The sequence below is a fragment of the Oikopleura dioica genome, chromosome PAR (assembly GCF_907165135.1).
Source record: "Oikopleura dioica chromosome PAR, OKI2018_I68_1.0, whole genome shotgun sequence".
Lineage (NCBI taxonomy): Eukaryota > Metazoa > Chordata > Appendicularia > Copelata > Oikopleuridae > Oikopleura > Oikopleura dioica.
The window spans coordinates 15,099,636-15,119,964 of NC_137293.1; the positions used below are offsets into that span (position 1 = coordinate 15,099,636).

At 41.4% G+C, this 20,329-nt stretch overlaps 7 protein-coding genes across 15 annotated transcripts; 3 read left to right on the forward strand and 4 right to left on the reverse strand.

Moving 5' to 3' along the window:
* Positions 1 to 12: 12 nt before the first annotated feature.
* On the reverse strand, positions 13 to 5,375 carry LOC145705545 (uncharacterized). 8 transcript variants are annotated; one of them, XM_081783027.1, is made up of 14 exons: positions 4,990 to 5,375; positions 3,883 to 4,532; positions 3,613 to 3,842; positions 3,359 to 3,563; positions 3,244 to 3,315; positions 3,111 to 3,199; positions 2,952 to 3,038; positions 2,819 to 2,902; positions 2,700 to 2,768; positions 2,421 to 2,504; positions 2,264 to 2,374; positions 1,932 to 2,126; positions 1,185 to 1,343; positions 13 to 859 (listed from the first exon to the last, which is right to left on the reverse strand). In XM_081783027.1, exons 1-14 carry the CDS (start codon positions 5,370 to 5,372, stop codon positions 842 to 844), a joined length of 2,436 nt encoding a protein of 811 aa, XP_081639153.1. In that variant the 5' UTR covers positions 5,373 to 5,375; the 3' UTR covers positions 13 to 841. The 8 variants fall into 8 exon arrangements, with proteins under 8 accessions (XP_081639153.1, XP_081639152.1, XP_081639151.1 ...); XM_081783026.1 differs by having other exon boundaries at positions 2,421 to 2,501; positions 3,084 to 3,199; XM_081783025.1 differs by having other exon boundaries at positions 3,084 to 3,199.
* A 33-nt stretch (positions 5,376 to 5,408) lies between these two features.
* Positions 5,409 to 6,249, reverse strand: LOC145705548 (uncharacterized). The gene is made up of 2 exons (XM_081783033.1): positions 5,679 to 6,249; positions 5,409 to 5,634 (listed from the first exon to the last, which is right to left on the reverse strand). The coding sequence occupies exons 1-2, from the start codon at positions 6,223 to 6,225 to the stop codon at positions 5,489 to 5,491; spliced, it is 693 nt and encodes a 230-aa protein (XP_081639159.1). The 5' UTR covers positions 6,226 to 6,249; the 3' UTR covers positions 5,409 to 5,488.
* Positions 6,250 to 6,655: 406 nt separating this feature from the next.
* Positions 6,656 to 8,554, reverse strand: LOC145702071 (uncharacterized). Its single transcript, XM_081779281.1, has 6 exons — positions 8,423 to 8,554; positions 7,832 to 7,899; positions 7,547 to 7,677; positions 7,286 to 7,502; positions 6,957 to 7,209; positions 6,656 to 6,795 (listed from the first exon to the last, which is right to left on the reverse strand). Exons 1-6 carry the CDS (start codon positions 8,475 to 8,477, stop codon positions 6,656 to 6,658), a joined length of 864 nt encoding a protein of 287 aa, XP_081635407.1. The 5' UTR covers positions 8,478 to 8,554.
* A 189-nt stretch (positions 8,555 to 8,743) lies between these two features.
* Positions 8,744 to 11,874, forward strand: LOC145702072 (MFS-type transporter SLC18B1-like). Its single transcript, XM_081779283.1, has 8 exons — positions 8,744 to 9,025; positions 9,374 to 9,468; positions 9,543 to 10,146; positions 10,736 to 10,764; positions 10,872 to 11,192; positions 11,234 to 11,389; positions 11,433 to 11,572; positions 11,647 to 11,874. Exons 3-8 carry the CDS (start codon positions 9,848 to 9,850, stop codon positions 11,749 to 11,751), a joined length of 1,050 nt encoding a protein of 349 aa, XP_081635409.1. The 5' UTR covers positions 8,744 to 9,025; positions 9,374 to 9,468; positions 9,543 to 9,847; the 3' UTR covers positions 11,752 to 11,874.
* A 26-nt stretch (positions 11,875 to 11,900) lies between these two features.
* Positions 11,901 to 16,859, reverse strand: LOC145703444 (tyrosine-protein kinase Mer-like). The gene is made up of 9 exons (XM_081780804.1): positions 16,615 to 16,859; positions 13,735 to 14,006; positions 13,430 to 13,627; positions 13,113 to 13,208; positions 12,885 to 13,068; positions 12,619 to 12,810; positions 12,452 to 12,575; positions 12,212 to 12,402; positions 11,901 to 12,153 (listed from the first exon to the last, which is right to left on the reverse strand). The coding sequence occupies exons 1-9, from the start codon at positions 16,664 to 16,666 to the stop codon at positions 12,083 to 12,085; spliced, it is 1,380 nt and encodes a 459-aa protein (XP_081636930.1). The 5' UTR covers positions 16,667 to 16,859; the 3' UTR covers positions 11,901 to 12,082.
* Positions 16,860 to 17,887: 1,028 nt separating this feature from the next.
* LOC145704035 (adrenodoxin-like protein 1, mitochondrial) lies at positions 17,888 to 19,284 on the forward strand. 2 transcript variants are annotated; one of them, XM_081781460.1, is made up of 4 exons: positions 17,888 to 18,067; positions 18,625 to 18,740; positions 18,860 to 19,008; positions 19,105 to 19,284. In XM_081781460.1, exons 1-4 carry the CDS (start codon positions 17,926 to 17,928, stop codon positions 19,184 to 19,186), a joined length of 489 nt encoding a protein of 162 aa, XP_081637586.1. In that variant the 5' UTR covers positions 17,888 to 17,925; the 3' UTR covers positions 19,187 to 19,284. The 2 variants fall into 2 exon arrangements, with proteins under 2 accessions (XP_081637586.1, XP_081637587.1); XM_081781461.1 differs by having other exon boundaries at positions 17,888 to 18,063; positions 18,621 to 18,740.
* A 32-nt stretch (positions 19,285 to 19,316) lies between these two features.
* On the forward strand, positions 19,317 to 20,238 carry LOC145704046 (uncharacterized). Its single transcript, XM_081781469.1, has 3 exons — positions 19,317 to 19,748; positions 19,787 to 20,017; positions 20,061 to 20,238. The coding sequence occupies exons 1-3, from the start codon at positions 19,374 to 19,376 to the stop codon at positions 20,178 to 20,180; spliced, it is 726 nt and encodes a 241-aa protein (XP_081637595.1). The 5' UTR covers positions 19,317 to 19,373; the 3' UTR covers positions 20,181 to 20,238.
* The last annotated feature ends 91 nt before the right edge of the window (positions 20,239 to 20,329 follow it).

Sequence of the window (20,329 nt, forward strand, 5' to 3'; positions counted from 1 at the left end):
TGACAACTGAAATTGTCGAGAATTGTTTTTTTTTATTTATATTGCACAAGTGATAACTGCTGTAAAATTCAAAGCTGATAAGACAACTAAAAACTCGATACAAGTTTAAGGGTACTACTGTAAGATGATGGAAAATAACGCGCAGTTTATTTTATAAAAAAAATTTACGGAAATCAACTTTCACAATGAAAAAATATTGCACGAAAGGTGAAAATCGAAGAGCTAAAAATGGGCACCATTTGGCGAAGTGACAATAATTTAAAAATATGATCGAGAAAAAAGGACCGAATTTAGTTTTTTCATCGTTCTGTTTAAGTAATTACAAGTAAAGAAATGGATAGCGAAATAGATAGCACCAAATTGCAGTAGTCAGTAATTGTATCATGGTGTAAGTGAAGGCACTAATAAATAAGTTAATTTTCACGCGGATTCGTGTGTTTTTCCTCCGCCTTGATCAAGAATAAGCTCGAGCTTTTTTTTTAAATAAATGAAGTGGGTGAGTGTGGGGATTCGTGAGGACAGCGTATTTGAAAAATAATAGTACAGCAAAAATGTCGCCTACCTCAAAAATCGGAAAATTGAACTGGTTCCGCGGAAAATACGCGTTTAAAAATACCGCGCATTTCCGATTGGATAAAAAAAGCAGCATCTGGTCTGTAAGCCGGGCTGATAGAAATTTTAACAATTGCTAAAATGATGATCGGGAGCGAACAAAAATAATGGACAGAAAAAGAGGCGACAGAAATAAGGGAAGAGGAATAAATTTGAAAAGAATAAATCCGGCATATAATTTCGTAAATGCCTTAATTTTTATTACGATTCTTGGCGTTTGTCCAGTTGTTTATGCGTCGCCGCTGGCCTGAAATATAAAATCGTTAATAAAAAGTCTTTTGGTGGATAAGTTTGTGAATAAATTTCCAAAAAGGGCCATAAATGCGCTGGTCCCTTTTGGGCACACCGGTTCGAGGGGGCGTTGGGTCGAGGCGAATGGTCCTTGACCCAAGGCTCCACTCGAGGTGAGTGACTGAACTGTGACTAAATGTGTTCTGTTTTTAAAGCTGTGTGATCGAGTTGAAATTATATTCCATGCATTAATAGTTTAGTAGCATTGTCTCATGCGGTTTGGTTTCGGACACGTGACTGAACTGTCTCTGGTGGTGTTCGTAGCGGTGGTGTTATTTTACCTGCGCCGGATTTGATTCACGGACAGAGTCAGTCTCGGTATCGCCGGACTCGCAAAGATCTCGGCCCGCTATTATCTCATCATCGGGCACAATGTCCCAACTGTCCAAACGCGCTTTCAAGCATGAAGAAGGACCAGCTTCTTGCGTTGATTGGGAAAGCTGAGACAATGTGTCAGAAGAAGAAGTAGAACAACTGGCGGCCTCAGAAACAATGTCCCAGCTATCGGAGCTAGGGACAGATATCTGCAATCAAGGAGGAAAACGGTTTTTAAATATACGGTGTAACGATTTTTTGCTGGTGAGCAGTAATCAAGGAAAAAAAAGATTCCAGAGCTCATGACTTCCGTCGTACCATATTGAGTGGTTCGCTAATCCGAAGGTCAGCGTGACTAGAAATCATCGTCTTCCGCAATGCGATTGTGGTTAGCATGATTATTAATCTAATGGAATTGAAGATATCTGTCCCTAGTCAAAGCGAGTCTGGCGTGAGCCGATCTCAGACGCTGACGTTTCCCCCGATTTCACATTTGTCGAGAGCTGAGACAGTGTGTCAGACGCTCAAAGTGCCAATTGTAAATTTAGTTTTAACAAGAGGTTAGTTAATTTACACCAGAATAAATAACGAGAAAATTAAAAGAGAATCAAAGATAAATTAATTGAAACCGATAATTGTAAATGAAAGGATTAGTTAATTTGAGTAGATTTGTTGAGGTCCTTATCAAGAAGAACGGAGTCAGTGTTACGGACCTGATTGGCCGTCAGTTCTTTAACTTTCTCTTTCTCCGCCTGTAGCGACTTATAAGAGCCCTGCAGGAGCTTTTGAAGTTTAGTGTTTTGCTCGGCGAGCTTTTTGGCGGATTCGCGCTCTTCTTCGAGCGCCTTTTCTGCTTCTGATACTTGTTTTGTTAGGCTTTCGCTGGATTTCGCGCTGGAACTCAGTTCCTAGTGAAGATGAGGGTTAGTTGATGATGAGTATTAAAAAAGATGAGAATGGTTGAACACTTGAGACCCTCCCCAAGACTAGAACAAATTGCAGGTTTTAGGGAGGGTCCATGCTATCTGAAAAGTTGGATAGTTACCTCTAGTTGGGATTCTAAAACGGTTTTCTGGGCGGCTAATGTATTGATTTCATTCTTGTGCTCTTCCTCAGCTTTTTCCACGGCCGTTTGAAGCTCGCTTAGCATCTTTTCCTGGAAACGCGACTGTAAGAGCACCGTCATGGCGTGGTAGACTTACTGTATCTTTGAGGACATTAGTGAGTCTCTCGTTTTCTTGCTGGGCGTGATCGGCGCTGCTCTGGAGAGCAGTTATCTGTTCCTGCTGCAGTTTTATTTAGTTAAGTCGGTAGTTAGCGGTAATTAACTCCAAAATTATCACAAATCACACGTTCCAATCAAAAGAAGGGATCACTCTTCTCTTATTCGACCCTGAGAGGATGCCGAAAAGAATCGCATTTAGATCAGTTCATAAAATTTTGGGAAATTGTACTTTTCTTGTTTTCTAGTTGGAATTTACCTTGGCATCTTCTGAGGCTTTTGAAGATGATGATTGGGCTTCTAGCTCGGCGATTTTCTTTGTCGCCTCCTGAACATAAGAATGAAGATGACTGATAATTATTTTTTGTTTTCAGAGACCTCAAGTTCGCTCGTCTTTTTAGTGACCATGTTTTCAACAGAATTAAGGGCGTCCATGGTCTTCCAGCTGCGCTCGCGCAATTGCTAAGACGCAACATTTGGGACCTCGTTTTAATCACCACTAATCACTTACCTCATTCTTTTCTTTGAGTGATTTCACCTCTCCTTCCAAATCAGCGACCTTCTGTGCGGCTTCGCTCTCTTTTTGAACATCAACGACCTTGATAATTGAATTATGGTTAGAATGGGAGCATTTGATAGTCACCTGGAGTTGGTCCTCGTTGTTTTTCACCTTTTCTTGAAGCTCGGAAATTTCTGCTTCGAATTTGGCCTGGGCGGCGACCAGGGAGTCGTTGGTGTTGTTCAATTCAGTGTTGGTCTCTAGAAATAGGTTGTTTCAAGTAGTTTTTTGATGACTTGATTACCTTCGAGTGTCTTAACCTTGGCGACATATTGGTCGATGTTCTCGTTCATGTTGGAGAGCTTATCGGAGAGTTCTGAAAATAGAAGTTATTCAAAGAATATAAATTGGAAACGAACCTTTGGAAGCAGTTTCGAATCGCTCGCTTTCGGCGTTTTTGGCTTCCAATTCGGTTGATTTGGCATCAAGTTCGGCTTTGGTGCTTGCGAGCTCAGCGGAGACGGAGTCAAATTTGCTGCACTTCTCGGTAAGCTGTGCGAGTTGGGCGCTCAAGCCATCAATTTCCGCGTTTTTGTCGTTGAGGGCGGAATCTCGGGCGGAAACCTGGATAAATGTATCAGAAGGGATTTGAAGAGGGAATTCGAGAACTTACAGAGTCAAGGGCTTCTTGTTTGTTGTTGGCAATAGCGTTCTCGGATTCAGCAAGTTTAACTCGGAGATCGGCGACTTGTCCTTCGAGATCAGCGACCTTGGCGCTTTCAGCGGCGTCGGAAGACTCCTTCAAAGTGGCGAGAGCGGCGTTTGCTTCGGCGGCGGCGGATTCGGAAGTGGCGAGTTTAGCGGTCAAGTCGGCGACGGTAGCTTTTTCGGCGGCAAGTGATGCTAAAAGAATGGGTATCTGAGTCAAATTAAAGTTTCTTACCTTCAACCTGCTTGAGAGATTCGGTGGCAGCAGCGGATTCTTGAACCTGTTCAGATTGTTTCTTGGAAGCAGCGAGATCTTCACCGAGTTTGGCGACTTCAGCGTTGAGCTTGACGTTCTCGTTCTGGGCGGATAGTCGGAGCTGTCGTTCGACCTGGAGCTGGCTCTTCAATTCTTCAGCGTCGCCAACAGCGGCGGATCGAGCAATGGCGGAGCTGAGAGCGGCCTGGATGTGAACATTGGTAGCTTCGGCGTTCTTCAACTTGCTCTCGAGATCAGCAACTTTCTTGGCGGATTCATCGCGGACTGAGTCGGAAACTTTCTTGGCAGCATCGGAGATTTTCTTGGCGTCGGAAGCTTCTTTTTTGGCGACTTGGATTTGAGATTCGAGGTCGAAGATCTTGGAGAGTTGTTTGTTCAATTCGGCCTGGGTCTTGTCATTCTGCTGCTTGAGCTCGTCGTTCTTCTTCTTCAAGTTCTCGGCATTCGAAGCAAGAGTGACCTTGGATCCTTTGGGCACGCGTCCGCCGAGTCCTTTCAAAATCTGTCCGATGAGTTTTTCGCCTTTTTCTTCGGTGAGCTTTCCAGCTGGGATGACAGATCCTTCAGAAGCTTGCTTCTTTGCCTGGGCTTTGGGCTGGGATTTAGTCGCTTTAGGCTGGGGTCGGCATCGGTGCACGGTGCCCGGGGCACGTGCCCCGCTGCCCCGAATGTCCCGTTTTTTACAGCGGGGCGGGGCGGGGCACCGGTTGTCGGTGCCCCGTTGTGCCCCGCTTAACTATTTATGGCGAAATGAACGTTCTAGAAAGGGATTTAACACTCACTTTTGAAAAATCTTCTCCAAATTTAAAAAAATTTTTCTTTAAAATAATGATTTCTATAATCGAGACCGTTTATGAACCCTTGAAAACTGTCAAAAAACTTCTTGAATCCTTTTGATTATCGAAAATCCGAAAAATTTGCTTAAAACTATGGTTAAAACGGGGCACTCGGGGCACACGGGGCAAACGGGGCACGCGGGGCGGGGCGGGGCACGAGCCTCGAGAAAAAACAACGGGGCGGGGCGGGGCGGGGCACCATGATTCGAGGCACCGATGCCGACCCCAGGCTTTAGGGGCAGCTGCTTCTTGCTTGGGGGCTTCTTTGGGCTCAGGGGTTTTGGCTTTAGGTTTTTGGGTCTCCTTTTTCTCGACAACGGGCTGCTTCTTTTCCTTGACTGGAGCTGGCGCTTCTGCTTTCGCGGTGGTTTCAGCGGCCTCGGTTGTCACACTTTCGGAATCTCGGTCAGTTCGTGCGCGCGATTTCTTGTCTTTCTTTCCGTTCTTGCTCTTGGAGCCTTTTTTGGGCGCCTTGATGTTCAAAATTTCACGACGTTCCTGGGCAAGTGCCTCGTAGCCAGAATCAGACTCATTTCCAAAGAAGGAAACGAAGCCGAATGCGGCACATCCGAGAATCGCCACAATGGCTCCTACCAAAAGAACCGGATCCATCTAAAAACATGTCTGTTAAAATATTATTTCCGTGAATAAATTAAAATCGTGTCGGTATCTTTGAAAGGGCAAAAATAGACAAGTCCAAATAAAGACGGGCAGTTACAGGAAAATTTTCAATATTTCTTAAAAGGCGTATTCAGCAATTCCAGCAGCGCGGAGGCTTTTTTCTCTCCAATACCAGAAATGCACGCGATTTCGGTTTGATTAGATTTTGCGATTTGCGCGAGTGACCCAGTTTGACGCAGGAGACTGGCGCTGTCTGGGAAAACAAAGTCAGAATATCGTCTCTCTAGAAATTATTACCCGAACTGTTGAAGCCATCGGCGTGAGTGAGGAGCTTCGTGATTCGGTCGGTCTCGTCAAACTTTTGCTTTAACGAGTCGGGGCCCTTGTTGGCGAAGCGTTTGAAGTTTTCAATGTGCGTCGCTGCTTCTTGGAGGTTAAAGGCGATCAGCAGCGTAAAGCCGATTTGAACGCTCAAGACTGAAAGAGTTCTACCGGCTTCCTCCGCGTTAGCAGCGTCAATGTACAGTAACACGACGATGAGTTTCAAGCTCGTTTCTCGCAGCTTGGCGACTGTTTCTTCAATATACGAGCGGCGGTAGTTGTAGTACTTGAGCGAGAGCCACAGAATCCCGACATCGGGGGAGGTCTGAAAGTCGACAGGGATTTCGGAGATTTGATACGGGACTTTCGAGAAGCGCTCTAACACTGGATTCAAGGTTTGCTTCTGGGACACTTGAATGTTCATCCATGAAACGGGTTTTGGTGCGCTTTTCTGTCTTTCCGCCTCGTCGACGTCTCTCAAGGCGTCTTCAAAATCGTCATCTTCGAAGTCATCGTCCGCCATCTCGTTTTACTCCCATCGATTCTCTGAAAGGAGAAAGTTGAAAAAAATCGAGAAAGTTATAAAAATAGAATATGTTTTTGAGTAGAAAAGAATAGGGATAAATGAAAGTTGAACTTCAAAAATCATCGAAGACAAAGTCGATTGAACAGAAGGATCTTTGAAGAAAGACCATAACGAGAATGGGAACAGAAACAACCGGATATTTTGAGGAACGATGAAAGAACAAGTTGATGATGTTAACAAATAGATATTTCCTTAGATGCTCATGATTTCATGTGATTAGAAAACTATCTGCCTTCCTTCTGAAACTAACTTTCTCCAGGGAAATGGATCACCAGAAATGTGCGTCCCTGGTCACTGCAAAAAGCAGTCCACAAAAAAACAAGAACATGAAAATCACGAAGCATGAGGATATCATCTGAAGAGTGAGTTAGTTTCTGAAAGGAGGCCGGTCGGACAGAGATGTCTTTGGAAGCTCAAAGGGGACTTTTCGTTTTTTGATTGATTTGAGATAGTCAACTTCTGCACGTATTTTTCTTTGATGCTCTTCGAGCTCTGTACGCTCCTTTGCTATAAATTGGTTCTCTTTTATGCTTTAATTTAATTTCATTCAGTGAATGATCAAGGAATATGATTTATAATCTTTGAAATCTACCGCAACAAATTGTAGCTTACAGTATACAATGGTAGATCAAATAAATATTATTATCAATCAAACTTCCAAAGAAAACCCGTTCCTAACGATTTGCCTTCTTCAATCAACTCAGTCAGGCGTCTTCTGAGCTCTTGGTTTTCTCTTTTCGCAGCAGTGGTTCTCTCCACGACCATCTTTTTCGCCTCCATGTTGAGCTTCTGCTGCTCTTCTTTCGAGGTAGAAACGGCGTATGCTTGGTATTCTCGTTGTTTTTCGAGGCACTCGATTTTCATTTTCTGCAGCATTTCTGCGTCTTCCACTTGCATCCGCGCGTACTGCTCTTTTAGCTCCTGAAATTATGGTTGAAATATAATTGGAAAAAACAGAGAAGTTTTTACTGCGCTAGATGAATTCCAATCTACTCGCCTCGATTTTACGATCGTTTTGCTCCTTCAAAAGCACAAGATCAGCCATCGACTGAAGCTCGTCCTGAAGCTTGATTCTTTTAAACTCTTCGTCGCGGATGAGTCCGTTGATTCGGTTGATTTCGGCTTCGTGAGCTGCCTGAAGCCGAGCTTCTTCGTCGTCCAGCTCTTTTAGTTGGCGGGCTTGATCGTCGTGGATTGAGACGATTTGCTGATGTCTTGAAGAAAATTTATTTTTAAGGAACTTTCGCATGGAACTGACCTCTTTTCGCGCTTTGCTTCTATGTAATTAGCGAATTCGCGCGCCTCTTCGTGCGTCTCTGCCGTTTTCTGCTTGACTTCGTCATGCTTCTTACGCAGCTCGTTAACTTTCGCCCGCGTTATCGTGTATTTCTCCTCGATCTATTCCATGGGTTCACGATTTTTTACAAAAGGGGTCTCGATTTTATCGGACAACTTCCTCTAGAATGCCTCTATTTTGCCCGTTCTGATGGTGTCCCGCTTTTTCACAAACAAAAAACTGAACTTGTATCTTGAGAAAAGTGACCCCATTTTCCTTTTTCAATTCCTCTTCAAGCAAACATTCTTGCGAAGTGACCACTCCTGGATCGGGTGCTAAAATATTTTTTCATTTTTGCTTGGTCATGTTTGGCGGAACGATAAAAGTTCGCGATTGCATGATTTTGTAAACAAGTGACGCAACGTTTAGGCGAAATAGATCCTTCTCGGTGAATTTGGCGGTCTTTTCGAGGACCACTTCGAAATCGCTAATTGCACTTGAAAAATGGTTCTTGAAAATACCGGATATTTTCATATGAAAAATCAGAAAATTCAAAAAAGGCACAAGCATATGATCATTGTCTTCTTATCACTCAATTTTACTATCGTCACCAAACTAATTTTCTCTGAAAAAATAAATTTTTCACAAAAATGACGAAAAGTGGCTCGAATCGTCAAAAAATTGCAAGAATTTTGACCAATTCTAAGACCAATCAGATTTTTACATTCTTGCCAATCATTCAAGCATTAAAATAATTCAAAAAAAGTAATGATGAAAACCACTGTTTTTCATTATTCAAGCAACGAAACAAATTTTAAGATAAAATTTTAAAAGAAGAATTCATTACTAAATAATTACCGGTTTCTTCTCCTTTCTTTCCCTTCTCTTCCTTTTCGCCCTTCTTCTTAGCCATGTTCAAATTCTGAGTGTCCTCTTCTGAAGTTCCTTTGTCGACAATGATGAAGATCTGCGTCCGTCTTGCCACGCAGAGGACCGGGCTCGGCGCTTTTTGATTGGTGGAGGAGGGAGCGCCGCCGCCAATTGGCTTCGATTCGCGCAGCCGCGAACATTTCGCGCGCGCTCGTCCTCGACGATCCTGCGCTAGTCGCGGAACTGACCCCGGATGACCTCAAATGACCCCCGCCGCGCCGCCCGACCCTCCCGCTCCTCCCGCGGTCACCCCGCTCGACGGGAGGAGCACCCTCTTCGCTCCGTTAATTCTTCCAGCGCCACCCGCCCAGGGGCCACCAACGAAAAAATAAGAATCCCTGAACACTAATGCCGAAAATGCTCAGCCTACTGTCAAAAAAGTGATAATGATCGAGCATAAACTGTGTTGAGAACTGTACTAACAAGAGTTTGAGCCTGTCAGTTGAGCTGAAAAGCTGAAAGAAACTGAAAAATTTGAAGATTAGACGATCATGGAGAACAGTGGGAGACAAGCTTCTACTCAAGTAAATGGTAAAGTTGTTGTGGAATGAAAAAGTCGACTATCTGCGGCCCAACTTTGAAAATTTCTTTGAGAATCTTGAGCAGAAAGTCAGACCAAGCTTAGAATATTTTTGATAAATCATTAATGTTAAGTCCTATTCTTATATTGTTCTTTATTCACACGTGAGCCAATAAAGCACTAAAAAAGCGCGATTATTCTGATGGAGGACAAATTTGGAAAAACTCCAAAGAATGAAAGAATGACATCATAGGGGCGCGCGTAACGCATGTTTTTTCACTTCAGAGATTTCCTTTATTAGTTTCTTTTTTCTTTTTGTTCTTAAATAAGAGATCAGCAGATGACTGGAGAATATTCAGATGTGGACCAAGAAGTTCTACAGAGTTCTCTACGGCGACCAGGGCAGAGGAGAAGACAGAGGCCTGGCGTTTCTGTTTCTTTTAGGGAACCAGAGGTACGAGTTCTTGCTATTCAAATATTTAGTCAGTCATTTGTGCTCTGATAAAGGCTAGAATCTTTTTATTCTAGCGTTTGCCGATCCGCCGCTATCAGCTGATCGTCCTTTCCATGTGCTGCTACATAAACTTCACTTCCAACATGTCATTCACAATCCTCGCCTCCTTTTTCGACGAAAACGCAACAAAACATGGCCTGTCGAAAACGCAAATTGGCTTTATCGTCGCGATTTATGCAGGCATTGCTACAGTGGGCTGCCCTATCTTTGGAATTTACCTGGCAAAGCTTGGGAAGAAATTCACGCTTATCGCCGGCCTCATGTGTGCCAGCGTCTGTGCCGGCCTCTTTGCCTTTTAGACGACTTGGCTGACCCGAGGATGTATTTGGGAATGGGAATACTCCTCAGAGGAGTCCAAGCCGTCGGGGTATCAGCTTACTTCACCGCGACATATGCTTTTCTAGTGGAAGAATGGCGAGGATCGCGACTTTCCTTGGCCTTAGGCGTGTACGAGGCTTTCACTGGTCTGGGGATGATTCTTGGGCCGATCACAGGATCAATTCTTTACAGGAAGGATTTTCCATTTTCCATTTTCGTCAATGTCAGTGTCAGTGATTCACTGAAATCATGGAATAATACGATCACAGAAGGCGCTGATTCCAATGGCAGTGATTTTTCGTAATAATAATGATTCAAATATTGTCTGAAAACGACTAATTTATACAATTTCTTTACCTCCTCAGATTATTTTACGACGATATGTATTCGATGGAAAATTTTATCGAAGCATTGGGGGCTACCGGCTACCGTTTTTAGTCGTCAGCGGAATGCTCTTTCTTGCTGCGAGCATTAATCTCGTCGCCCTTGATTCCACTGATGCATTCGGGAGCGACGATTACCGTCAACTCTCGGAAAATGATGACGACGAGGATCAGCAGCTACTTGACTCTGAACGCCCTGCTGATTCAACGAGCTATGGAATCAAGATCCTGCTCTCGAGTGGGCTCTTTCTCATCCCGAACATACTAATGATCCCAGTCTGGTCCTGCATGGACTTTGCGATTCCATTCGTAGGCCCCTACCTTGAAGAATGCGAACCAGGGAGGGCTTTTTCATTAAAAGTGAATCTAATGATTCAACAACGCCAACTGTTTCTTCTTTTCGTGGCATTAGCTCACTTCCGTCGCTGTCTGGTTTTTCTCCTTAAATTCATCAAGTTGCACTGAATTTCAGACAATTATACCAAATTTGAGACTCTCAAATTTAGAGGCTCAACATGTGTTTTCGAGGAAAAGAGTATGAAGGTTTATTCCTTAGTTATATTCAGTTATTGAATTTCCATGAAAGGATTACATAATATCATATTATTATATTATTAATATGATAATGAGCCCGTTTGACAGGAACAACAAAGATCCAAATCGGCCTTCTCTTCGTCATTTTTGCCGTTGCATACATGTTCACCTCCCCTCTTTGGGGCTACCTTTGCGGTCGATTCTCCGTCTCAAGATCATTGATGTTCTGGGGCTCGTTTTTCGCGGCGATGAGCTACCTATTTCTTGGTCCAAGTCCATGGCTCCAACATTTCGGCATGCACTTCGGATGCTCTTTTAAAAACGTAGCTATTGCCATGGCGATTCTAGGGCTGAGCCTGTCCGCGGCCATCATCCCCAGTTGCAACGAAATGGTAGAAGTTGCGAGAAAAGAAGGAGTGGAAGAACAAAGTATGAGAATTTGAATAAACAAAACGAAAATCAAATTTTAGCATCGAATTTCATCGCTGGACTGAGCAACTCGCTAATCTTCTTTGGAGAATTTGTTGGGCCAACATTCGGAGGATTCATGCTCGATTTTGCAGAGGGAGACTTTTCCGTGGGTTGCTCTTATTTTTCCGTCGTGTGCCTTGTTATCGTCTCGTTCTGTAAGGATCAAGTATAAAATGTTAATCTGAATTTCTTTCCGAGGTGGAATATGGTGGATTGCGCTTCTTACAAAGAGGAAATGCAGACAGATGGACGAGACTGTTCAAGAAAGGAGGCTGAGGAGAACGATCGAAGAGAGGAGCAATAGAAGAAGGAGAAGAAGACTTCATTCCTTATCAAATGTAAGAGTCTCTTACTAAGAGATTCAAAATGATTGATTGATAATTGGAGTATGAAGGCTAAAATTTCTTTTTAGTCTATTTCTACTGGTCCTATGTCACTCACAGAGTCACTCGGAAGCTCTATGAGAATGCAGTATCATGACTTGATGGATTCAACAGAAATAGAAGACGAAGAATAACTCGCAATTGAGCTTTTTCTTCTTTAGTATTTATGAAATTGAGCCGATTCTCAACCCTGATATTAGAGAATATCAACCTGCTGCCCTACTAACTTGAAACCTACGTCGTACTTCTTAACCTAAATAAAGATTAATTTAACGAAAAGTATTTTGGCGAAGGTTTTTATTTCTAAATCTGAAGAGAAAAGAGAGAGATCTTGATTGTTGAGTAAAGTCTAGTTTGGCAGTGCACATGTTTATCAGTCTTTTGTTGTCGTTTAGGTCGGTGCAAAAGGTCTCAATATACAGAAATTTATCTGAAAGTACAGGAATAGTTCAACGATAGGTTTGATCAAACATAGCCGGAATGTAGGGAGCTGTAAGGAGGTGGCGGCTCGACGAAATCATCGCCAATTGTCACCACTGAATTTTGTTATGAATGAATAACATACTCTTCCTAGAGGCAGGAATTTAGTCATACCCGAGTCAATTCGACGATTCGGAGGTCTCCAAGATGCGGAGCTGCTGGACATGCTGACATTCCTAAGGGGAGGAACCGGCGTCGCCCCATCCGTGCACGATGAATCCTGGGAGGCTGGAGTCATTTCCATCAGCAGCGCTTCGAACTCCGCCTTGATCCCGTTGAAATTTTTTCGCTTCCATTTATCCTCGCTAAAAAAGGAACAATAAGGAAGGGAGATTAATGTTGAGACTCTCTTACTCAAGGCACTTTTTCATTATCGCATGAACTTTGTCGGGCATGTCTTGAGGCTTTTTGGGGCGATTTCCCTTTTCAAGGTACTGCAGGAAAATTGTCGGTTCTGTAGGCGCTTTTGGAAACGGAACTAAATGGGATAAAGAAGGAAGCAAAAAGTGATGGAATTTTACCCGCTCCATAGGAGAAGATCTCCCAGATGACGATTCCAAAGCTCCAAACATCGGATCTTTCATCGTAGAAGTGAAATTTAAGGGATTCTGGCGACATCCACTTCACTGGAATCGGTAAATTACGAAGTATCGAGTTTCGCTTTGAAAAATGGCCTCCTTGAGCGTGCGATCGAGAAAGTCCGAAATCAGCGACTAATTTAAAAGATGAAAATAGGGTTTTAGTAAGCGAGCTTCTGCTGAAAATTCTGCTGAGAAGCGATTATTACCTTTGACGCGCATTTTATCGTCGAGGAGACAATTACGGGCGGCTAAATCACGATGGATGAGATTATTGCCGGCCAAATACTCCATTCCATCGGCAATATCCCGACAGAAATTGATCATCAATCCTGGGGTCAGCGAGTTGCGATTCTTTTTCACGTACAAATTCAGCGACCCATGTTCCATCCACTAAAGACCAATAATAAGGGCTTCAAAACTGTATTGAAATTTACCTTGAAAACGAGGCAAAAGTTGTTGTCAATTTCCACAATGCCCTTGAGAGACAGGACATGTTTGTGATCCAAACCTCTCATCTTGACGCCTTCACGCTGAATAAATCAACTGTAATTCAACATTAGAGAGTCTTGAGCTGGCTTTCACTTGTATCTACTGAATGATTCAAGAGCACCACTCTACACAATGCCCGCAAGAACAGACATTCTACGGTGTCTTCTACGGAGAAGTCGATCAAAAATTGACGACCATTTTGAACGGTACTTTGCCAGGTTAAATTTTGAATCTTTGAAGGCTCCGATTTCAGATTTATTACCTTGAGTAGATCAATCAGCTCCTTATCCTTTTCGCGGCTCGTGTCTTCGTCCACTTTTATCGTCTTAATCGCGATCTCGTAATTGAGTCCATTGGATCTTCTGAAACTTCCTTTCCAAATTGTACCAAACGCGCCTTCCGCTATTTTTCGCTGCGTTGTGATTCGACTCTGGTCCAAGAATAGCTCTTCCGGGAACACCTGAAAATTATGATTATGATCGTCAAATTTTAACAACAAAAAGTGAGGGCAATGCACAAACTTTAGTTCGGCACTTTTTCGATTCTTATGAAAAAGAAAAGACTAACCTTGTCAATCTTGACCTCCCTCGCCTTTCTGTAGCACTTCCTGAGACTGAAGGTGGGACAAAGACATCCCTTGATCCAGGGACCAAGAACAATCAAGGTCAAAATCAGAATAATCGAGCCACAAACGATGCCAAAGACGATTCCCGTTACATCGCTGCTGCGCGCCATTTCGTTTTCGTACTTCTTCCACATTCCAGGTGTGATAATGTTACTACCAGCATCGGAGGCCTCAGCTGCGATTTTCTCGATCCACGAGCGCTCGCAACGATCTCCTAAAAATAATTTTAGCAGAGGTCAGTATTTTTTAATTCCATGATCATAAATCATTTTAATGAACTATCAATTTTTATATCGCAACAACATGAGTTCTTTTCGCAATAAAAGGTGTTTCTCTATTCCGACTTTCGGACAGAAGACTAACCCTAGGCTCGGCAACCGGAATCAGGTTCTGAAGAGTTTAATGAAATGCCGCGTGGCGGCTTTTTTTTATATAAAAGAAGCCGCTAGGCTTGACGCTCACGATGAAATCGATGGAAATGTCGGGTGGAATGGTCGACAATCTTGGCAAAGACGTCTGTAAATTAGAATTACCGCCATGGTTTGCCTAAAAATGAGCTGGTTCACATAAGTTTGAGTAATTTTACACAATTTTTTGTCATAAACATCGGAAAATTGACCATTGTACGATCCTAAATGATAAAAATTCCTCGCAGACTGTCTGTTCTATGACGCTGATAAAGGTATTGACCAAAAAATGTTAACAATAATAGTGTAATATTTACGACATATCTCATAAGAATAGATTCTTTACAATGACGTGCTTTTTTTAAGGTTAACGAAGTTTTCCAGCCCACTTCCGCCTTAAAGACCCCCTAACACCATACCTTTATAGAATCAGCAGAAAATTCTAAGAATTTTGACCATTTAAAATTCTAGAAAACTCCACTTCCGGTCGATTCTAGCGCCGGAAGTTGACGACATTTAGGTGTTAGGGCGAAGTGTGACCTATCAAATTGATGCTCAAACGATTTCCTAGCATTTAAGAAAAGAATCAACACCAACGAGGATCAAACCAACCGGAAAAAACTGAAAAAAATTTGATCATTTTCTGCCTTTTTTACATAATTTTACCGGTCGGTTTGACCACTTTTGGGACTGGTTCTTCTGATATATTGATTATAGGATGAATCAAAATCTTCTGGGCATCAATTTGATAGGTCACACTCTAATATTACTCCCAAATTTCTTCGACTTCCGGCTCTAGAATCGACCGGAAGTGGAGTTTTCTAGAATTTTAAATGGTCAAAATTCTTAGAATTTTCTGCTGATTCTATAAAGGTATGGTGTTAGGGGGTCTTTAAGGCGGAAGTGGGCTGGAAAACTTCGTTAACCTTAAAAAAAGCACGTCAATGTAAAATTTACATTGATAGCTACTCCTTGATCATATTAGAAGGGTAGGGATGTAACATCATTCGCGCGCTCTTTTTGAAAAAAGAGAGAAAGACTGTAGTAAAACGTCGTCGAAAACATGTTTGAAAAACGACTTTTTAACCCGTTAACAGGCGCGTGGCTGTCTCACGGCCACGCAGCCTTTCGAGAGCGATTATATAGGAATAACTCTAGTTTTTATCAAAAATTTTTGTATTTCTTAAAAATTCAATCGATTCTCTATCTGTTTGTGTGAATTTGAAAAAAAAACGGCATAAAATTCTGGTCGGGAGAAGCGAAAGAAAAACTTCAGTCAGCGAGAAAAAGGGAAAACATAATACAAATCGCCCGCCTTTTCCCTTCTTTCCCTTTTCTCCAATCTCAGCGTCGAAAAATGACGTAACTTTGACCTCAATTTTCAACCCCTAAACGAATCACAAAAACAAAACAAAAAGATGTAGGAGAATGAGAAGACGCTTCTGAATCATTTTTTACCCTTGGAATTAGTTTTTCTCGTCCCTATTTCTCAGAAAACACCGTAAGGTGCGTGGACTTTAGACTGCCACGCGCCCGTTAACGCATAAGATCGGATGCCCAGTTAACGGGTTAATAAAACGCGTCATGAATGTTTCTGTCAGAGTCGATAGTAATAACCGGCAATTTCAATTTCGACAGAAATATATATATTCGCGGGTGGCATCTTTGACCTGTCAAAAAGTAGACAACTTTAACGGTTGGCAAGCCTCTTTTCTTAACGATCGAAAGTTTCGAAAATAGATTATTAAAAAAAACTTTCTTCTTCTTTATTTATTTATTCCTAGTCATTTTACCGGTAGATAACCGCCTTAAATATCAATCCTAAGTCGTCTCGCTCCCACTTCAAGCAGCGAAAAAATGTCAAGAGGCGACGCAAAAATCTCCTAAGTCGGTGCTAAGCCAAGTGTCAGGATTTCCGAGCGGTTTCCGAGATGTCAGCAGCTTCAGGAAATCAACGAAGACAAGAATCATATCTCTCAATACAGTACAGTCAGGGCTTTCAATTCCACTGAACCATGTCATTGGAAGGCCCCTGAGTGTTATAACACTCATAACGTCGATTCTTTCAGACTGTCAAAATTATCAAGACTAAATGAACATCCGATTTGACTCATCGATGGCCAAATTAATGGACAAAAAAACGATTTCTTCGGATAAATTTTTGGATATCGCTGGATTAAAAATACTTTCCTGTCAGTAAATCACGATGAAAAGGAGTAAACTTAACTATTATAAATCGACAAAATCATAAAGAGTGAAGTCTTAGAAACACTTCTATAAATGACCTTTTGATCTCTATTTATTGAACACTAAACAGCTTCACATGGTAATATCGTTAAATTAACGAGAACAAATCGTTTTTGATTTCGTAAAAATCAAAGAAACTCAATATTTTTGTCCTGAAAGAAAACTTACGAATACAGTCATTGAATCTGTTTCTCCACTTTTCTTCTTCCGAAATTCTCATTCTTCTTTTCTTCGTCTGAGTTTCTTCTTTTCAAATTTCAAAAATCATGAATTTTTTTGAAAAATTTAATTTTTCTCGATCTTGTTTTTCGAAAATAAAAAAGTTGGAATTGGCGAAGACGGAGCGAGCTGCGTCGGGATCCCAGTGAACCGCAAGATGTTTTCTTTTTATTGCTGCTCAGCTCTGCCTCGGCTCTGGCTCTCGCTTTTTTCTGAGCGCCCGCTCAAAGTTCGCGCATTTTTCGCGTCTAAGCCAATCAGCGCGCGCTGGCTCCAAGCGCTGAGGAAGGGAGAGAAAGAAGCCAGAGTCGTCATTATTGATGAAGAAGCATTCCATTTTTTAAGTTACAAATTTTTAAAGAATTTTTTTAATTTTCAAGCGTAGTTTGCGTTTTCAAAATTTCAGATTTTATTGACACTGTAAATTTAGTCATTTTGTTACATTCGATCGATAATTTATAAATTATAAGTTTCCCTGATGTCTTGGCGATGATATTGTCTAGAAAATCCGAAAATAAGAATTTCCGACACTGTCGTTTAGTCAAAACGGTGAAAGGTTTACACCAGATTTACATAAGGTGTTGTTAATTGTCTGCGAGCATTTCCAGTGGAATATTTACCATCTCTTGATTCGCCTATTCCATGACGCTAATGATGCTTATGGGATATGTTCCGATTCTTTCCTTGGCGATCCGCAATCTGTTGAGAAAGATGTTGGCCAAAAAGGTTACCCCTGAATATGTAACATTTTGCAACACTCTTTTGTACAATCATAGCTCTTGTTAGCATATGACATTATTAGCATTTAGATCTGCTTTCTGTTTAGACAGATAATGAATTTTTAACATTAATTTTTTCGATAATGTCATATGATAATAAGAGCTATCAATGTATAAAAGAGTGTTGCGAAAGGTTACATATTCATTGGTAAGATTTTTGGCCAACATCTTCATCAACAAATTCAGGATCGTCGTGTGAGAGATAGCAAAGCGTCATAGGTAGAATAAATGCTTAGAAAGATGCTCTCAGGACATATTCCAATTCTTTACACATGGCGATGTAGAATTTATTTACATCGATGCTTCCATGTGTTTCAATATTTTTGTGATCATAAAGTGAATTTTTTAATATAAATTTTATTGCTCTTCGTGTTTTCTACATTTGAACCTCTCATTCTGTCAGTCTGATACTTAATTATTTATTTATTCCGGAGCGACATTCCATGATGATGTTTAAATTTCAGACTCAGTTTCTGGCAAAATGAATCGGCTAACCAGAACAGTTCTTTCCCGCCTACCCCTCAAAATCGCCCCAGTTCGGCCTTTGTCAGTAACGATTCCGAAAAAACACGGCGATTTCGAATGGGAAGATCCAAAGTCGCCGGAAGATGTTGTAAATGTAGGCACGAGTTGGAAAATCAGTTCAACGGGGCAATAAAGAAATTGCCGAATTGGATAGTATTTACGGAATGAGCGTTTTATTAGTCTGATCATGATCGCTCAAAATGACGAATGGACAAGTTATCGATCAGGAGGCCTTTCGTTTTAGCGGCTTTTCCGTAAAGTATGACTCGCGTAATTTCGATTTGAGCGATTGCTAATTTGAAAATGATCAATCTGGAATCAGATTTCAATTTCCGGGCTTTAGACTTCAAATCGTAACTTCTTTCTTTTTTCGTAATTTATTATTTCGTAGTTCATTGAACATAAAACCTCTTTTGCTGATGAGTACATGTAGGTCACTCATGACTAGGAGCTGAGCAGGTCAGCCTCAGCTTGGTGGCCTGTGTAGAAAACCTGAGACAGATAAAACAGTAGATTGAAATGGTTATTTTGCGAAGCCGGTGCGAGTCTTTTCATTAATGATCTTTCAGATCCTGTCTCAGGTTTTCTACACAGATGGCCGAGCCCAGATTCTTGGCCTTAGACTAAGAGCGGTTTTGCCTAACTCATGAGAAAGTATACCAAGATCGTGACGGAATCGAGCACAAGATCGCTGGAAAAGTCGGGGACAATCTTATGTTTTTGGCTCACAGACATGACATCGACATTGAAGGAGCTTGCGAGGCTGCTTTGGTAAGAATCTTAAACTTGAGCTGATTCAAGAGGCTCAAACAAGGAAATATCCGTGTCACTCCTTTTTCTTCAGCTTGACTTTTTACCTTGAGAAGTGTTGTTATCCTATCTTCCTCTAGGCCTGTTGTACATGCCATGTGTATGTGGAAACAGAAGATGAGCACTGGGACTTGCTCGAGGAGCCAACAGAAGACGAAGAAGATATGCTCGATATGGCCCCTTATTTACAAGAAAATTCTAGACTTGGCTGCCAAATAACACTAACTAAAGGACAGCGCTCAAAAATCTTTAACGAACAGCAATTTTTACAACACATTTTAGAGTAAAATATCCGTAACCCATCCATATTATTTTGAGCCCTTGCAGAACTTGAAGGATTGATAGTTAGACTCCCTTCGGCAACAAGAAATTTCTGGGTTGATGGCGCGAAGCCCGAACATCACTAAATCTGTCTGACTCAACGACTGTTTATGACATCGATTTCTGACATCTTGTTTGTCTTACTGATAATTAACACGTGTTTCTATATTCTATTGCATTAGAATTTTCGAAAAAATACGTCAACATAATTCTTTCAGAAAATAATGACTAGAATCAGATGAAAAACTCCAAAGTACCAATCAAGCTGAAGAAATGTTGCATTCGGAATATAGAACTGATCATCAGCTGAAGCCTGACGAAAGAGTCATCTTTCCATTGAAAGAAATACATATAAAAGTCGAACCTTATGACAAAGATGACGATGTGGACCTTGAGACCAAATTAAAGGAGCAAGAAGCAGAAGAAATAGAAATATTCATAAAGGAGGAAAGAATCGAAGACGAAGAAGAGATCTGCATCAAAAGTGAAATCATAGAAGACCCTCATCCCAATAGTATCACGATCAAAGAAGAATCACTTGAAGATAACAGCCCTGCTATACACCCTGCTCAATATCATAAAGAAATCTTCCTCAGAAAGGACTTTTACGCAAGCTCTTCTCAAGAACAACGAGTTCTTTCATCAACGGTAAAATTTTCTTTTTGTGAATTCTCTATTCTTTCTAGTTTCTTCGCGAGAAGGGCTTGGTCATGAATGTAAAAGAAAGACGAAACGCATGCTCAGACCCATCTCGTGAATTTCACTGTGATCTCTGCCCCAAAGAAAAGCCTCGAACCTTCACTTCAATGGAAAATCTTTGGCGGCACTTTTGCCAGCATCTTGGTCATTATATTTTTCACTGCGATCATTGCGAAAAAGGATTCTATAGAAAGGACAAACTGGATATTCATTTAAAGGTACGATCTTATGATATCTAAAAGAGGGAAAAATATTCTTCAGAACAATCATCCTGAAGTTTCCCGACCTCCAAAACGATACAGAGCTCCGAATAAAAGCAGGGCGTTTCCTGATAAGAGGAAACTAAGGGAAATTTTACCAAAAATAAACAAAGTCGATTAATTTAAAACTTTCATTTGCTCGTTTTTTCTGTCAGACAACTAATAATTTATTAGTAATAAACAACCTTGGTACAAACTTTTATCTCAATTGCTATTAGTTAATAACCTTTAGTTTATTTGGTTAAGCAATCTCTCGGGAAGAATAATTGA

Coding starts and splice junctions, on each gene's coding strand:
- LOC145705545 (XM_081783025.1), bottom strand. CDS start 5,372: ATGGATCCGGTTCTTTTGGTAGGAGCCATTGTGGCGATTCTCGGATGT. Junction 3,564..3,612: donor AACAAGAAGCCCTTGACTCT/GTAAGTTCTCGA, acceptor ACATTTATCCAG/GTTTCCGCCCGAGATTCCGC. Junction 3,200..3,243: donor CAAGGTTAAGACACTCGAAG/GTAATCAAGTCA, acceptor ACCTATTTCTAG/AGACCAACACTGAATTGAAC.
- LOC145705548 (XM_081783033.1), bottom strand. CDS start 6,225: ATGGCGGACGATGACTTCGAAGATGACGATTTTGAAGACGCCTTGAGA. Junction 5,635..5,678: donor CGATGGCTTCAACAGTTCGG/GTAATAATTTCT, acceptor TTGTTTTCCCAG/ACAGCGCCAGTCTCCTGCGT.
- LOC145702071 (XM_081779281.1), bottom strand. CDS start 8,477: ATGGCTAAGAAGAAGGGCGAAAAGGAAGAGAAGGGAAAGAAAGGAGAA. Junction 7,678..7,831: donor AATTGAAAAAGGAAAATGGG/GTCACTTTTCTC, acceptor TAGATCGAGGAG/AAATACACGATAACGCGGGC. Junction 7,503..7,546: donor GAAGCAAAGCGCGAAAAGAG/GTCAGTTCCATG, acceptor ATTTTCTTCAAG/ACATCAGCAAATCGTCTCAA.
- LOC145702072 (XM_081779283.1), top strand. CDS start 9,848: ATGTATTTGGGAATGGGAATACTCCTCAGAGGAGTCCAAGCCGTCGGG. Junction 11,193..11,233: donor AGAAGGAGTGGAAGAACAAA/GTATGAGAATTT, acceptor ATCAAATTTTAG/CATCGAATTTCATCGCTGGA. Junction 11,390..11,432: donor CCTTGTTATCGTCTCGTTCT/GTAAGGATCAAG, acceptor TTTCTTTCCGAG/GTGGAATATGGTGGATTGCG.
- LOC145703444 (XM_081780804.1), bottom strand. CDS start 16,666: ATGAGAATTTCGGAAGAAGAAAAGTGGAGAAACAGATTCAATGACTGT. Junction 12,576..12,618: donor GATCTTCTCCTATGGAGCGG/GTAAAATTCCAT, acceptor TATCCCATTTAG/TTCCGTTTCCAAAAGCGCCT. Junction 12,403..12,451: donor ATAATGAAAAAGTGCCTTGA/GTAAGAGAGTCT, acceptor TTCCTTTTTTAG/CGAGGATAAATGGAAGCGAA.
- LOC145704035 (XM_081781460.1), top strand. CDS start 17,926: ATGAATCGGCTAACCAGAACAGTTCTTTCCCGCCTACCCCTCAAAATC. Junction 18,068..18,624: donor GGAAGATGTTGTAAATGTAG/GCACGAGTTGGA, acceptor CTCATGAGAAAG/TATACCAAGATCGTGACGGA. Junction 19,009..19,104: donor TGCCAAATAACACTAACTAA/AGGACAGCGCTC, acceptor TTGAGCCCTTGC/AGAACTTGAAGGATTGATAG.
- LOC145704046 (XM_081781469.1), top strand. CDS start 19,374: ATGTTGCATTCGGAATATAGAACTGATCATCAGCTGAAGCCTGACGAA. Junction 19,749..19,786: donor AACGAGTTCTTTCATCAACG/GTAAAATTTTCT, acceptor TATTCTTTCTAG/TTTCTTCGCGAGAAGGGCTT. Junction 20,018..20,060: donor AACTGGATATTCATTTAAAG/GTACGATCTTAT, acceptor AATATTCTTCAG/AACAATCATCCTGAAGTTTC.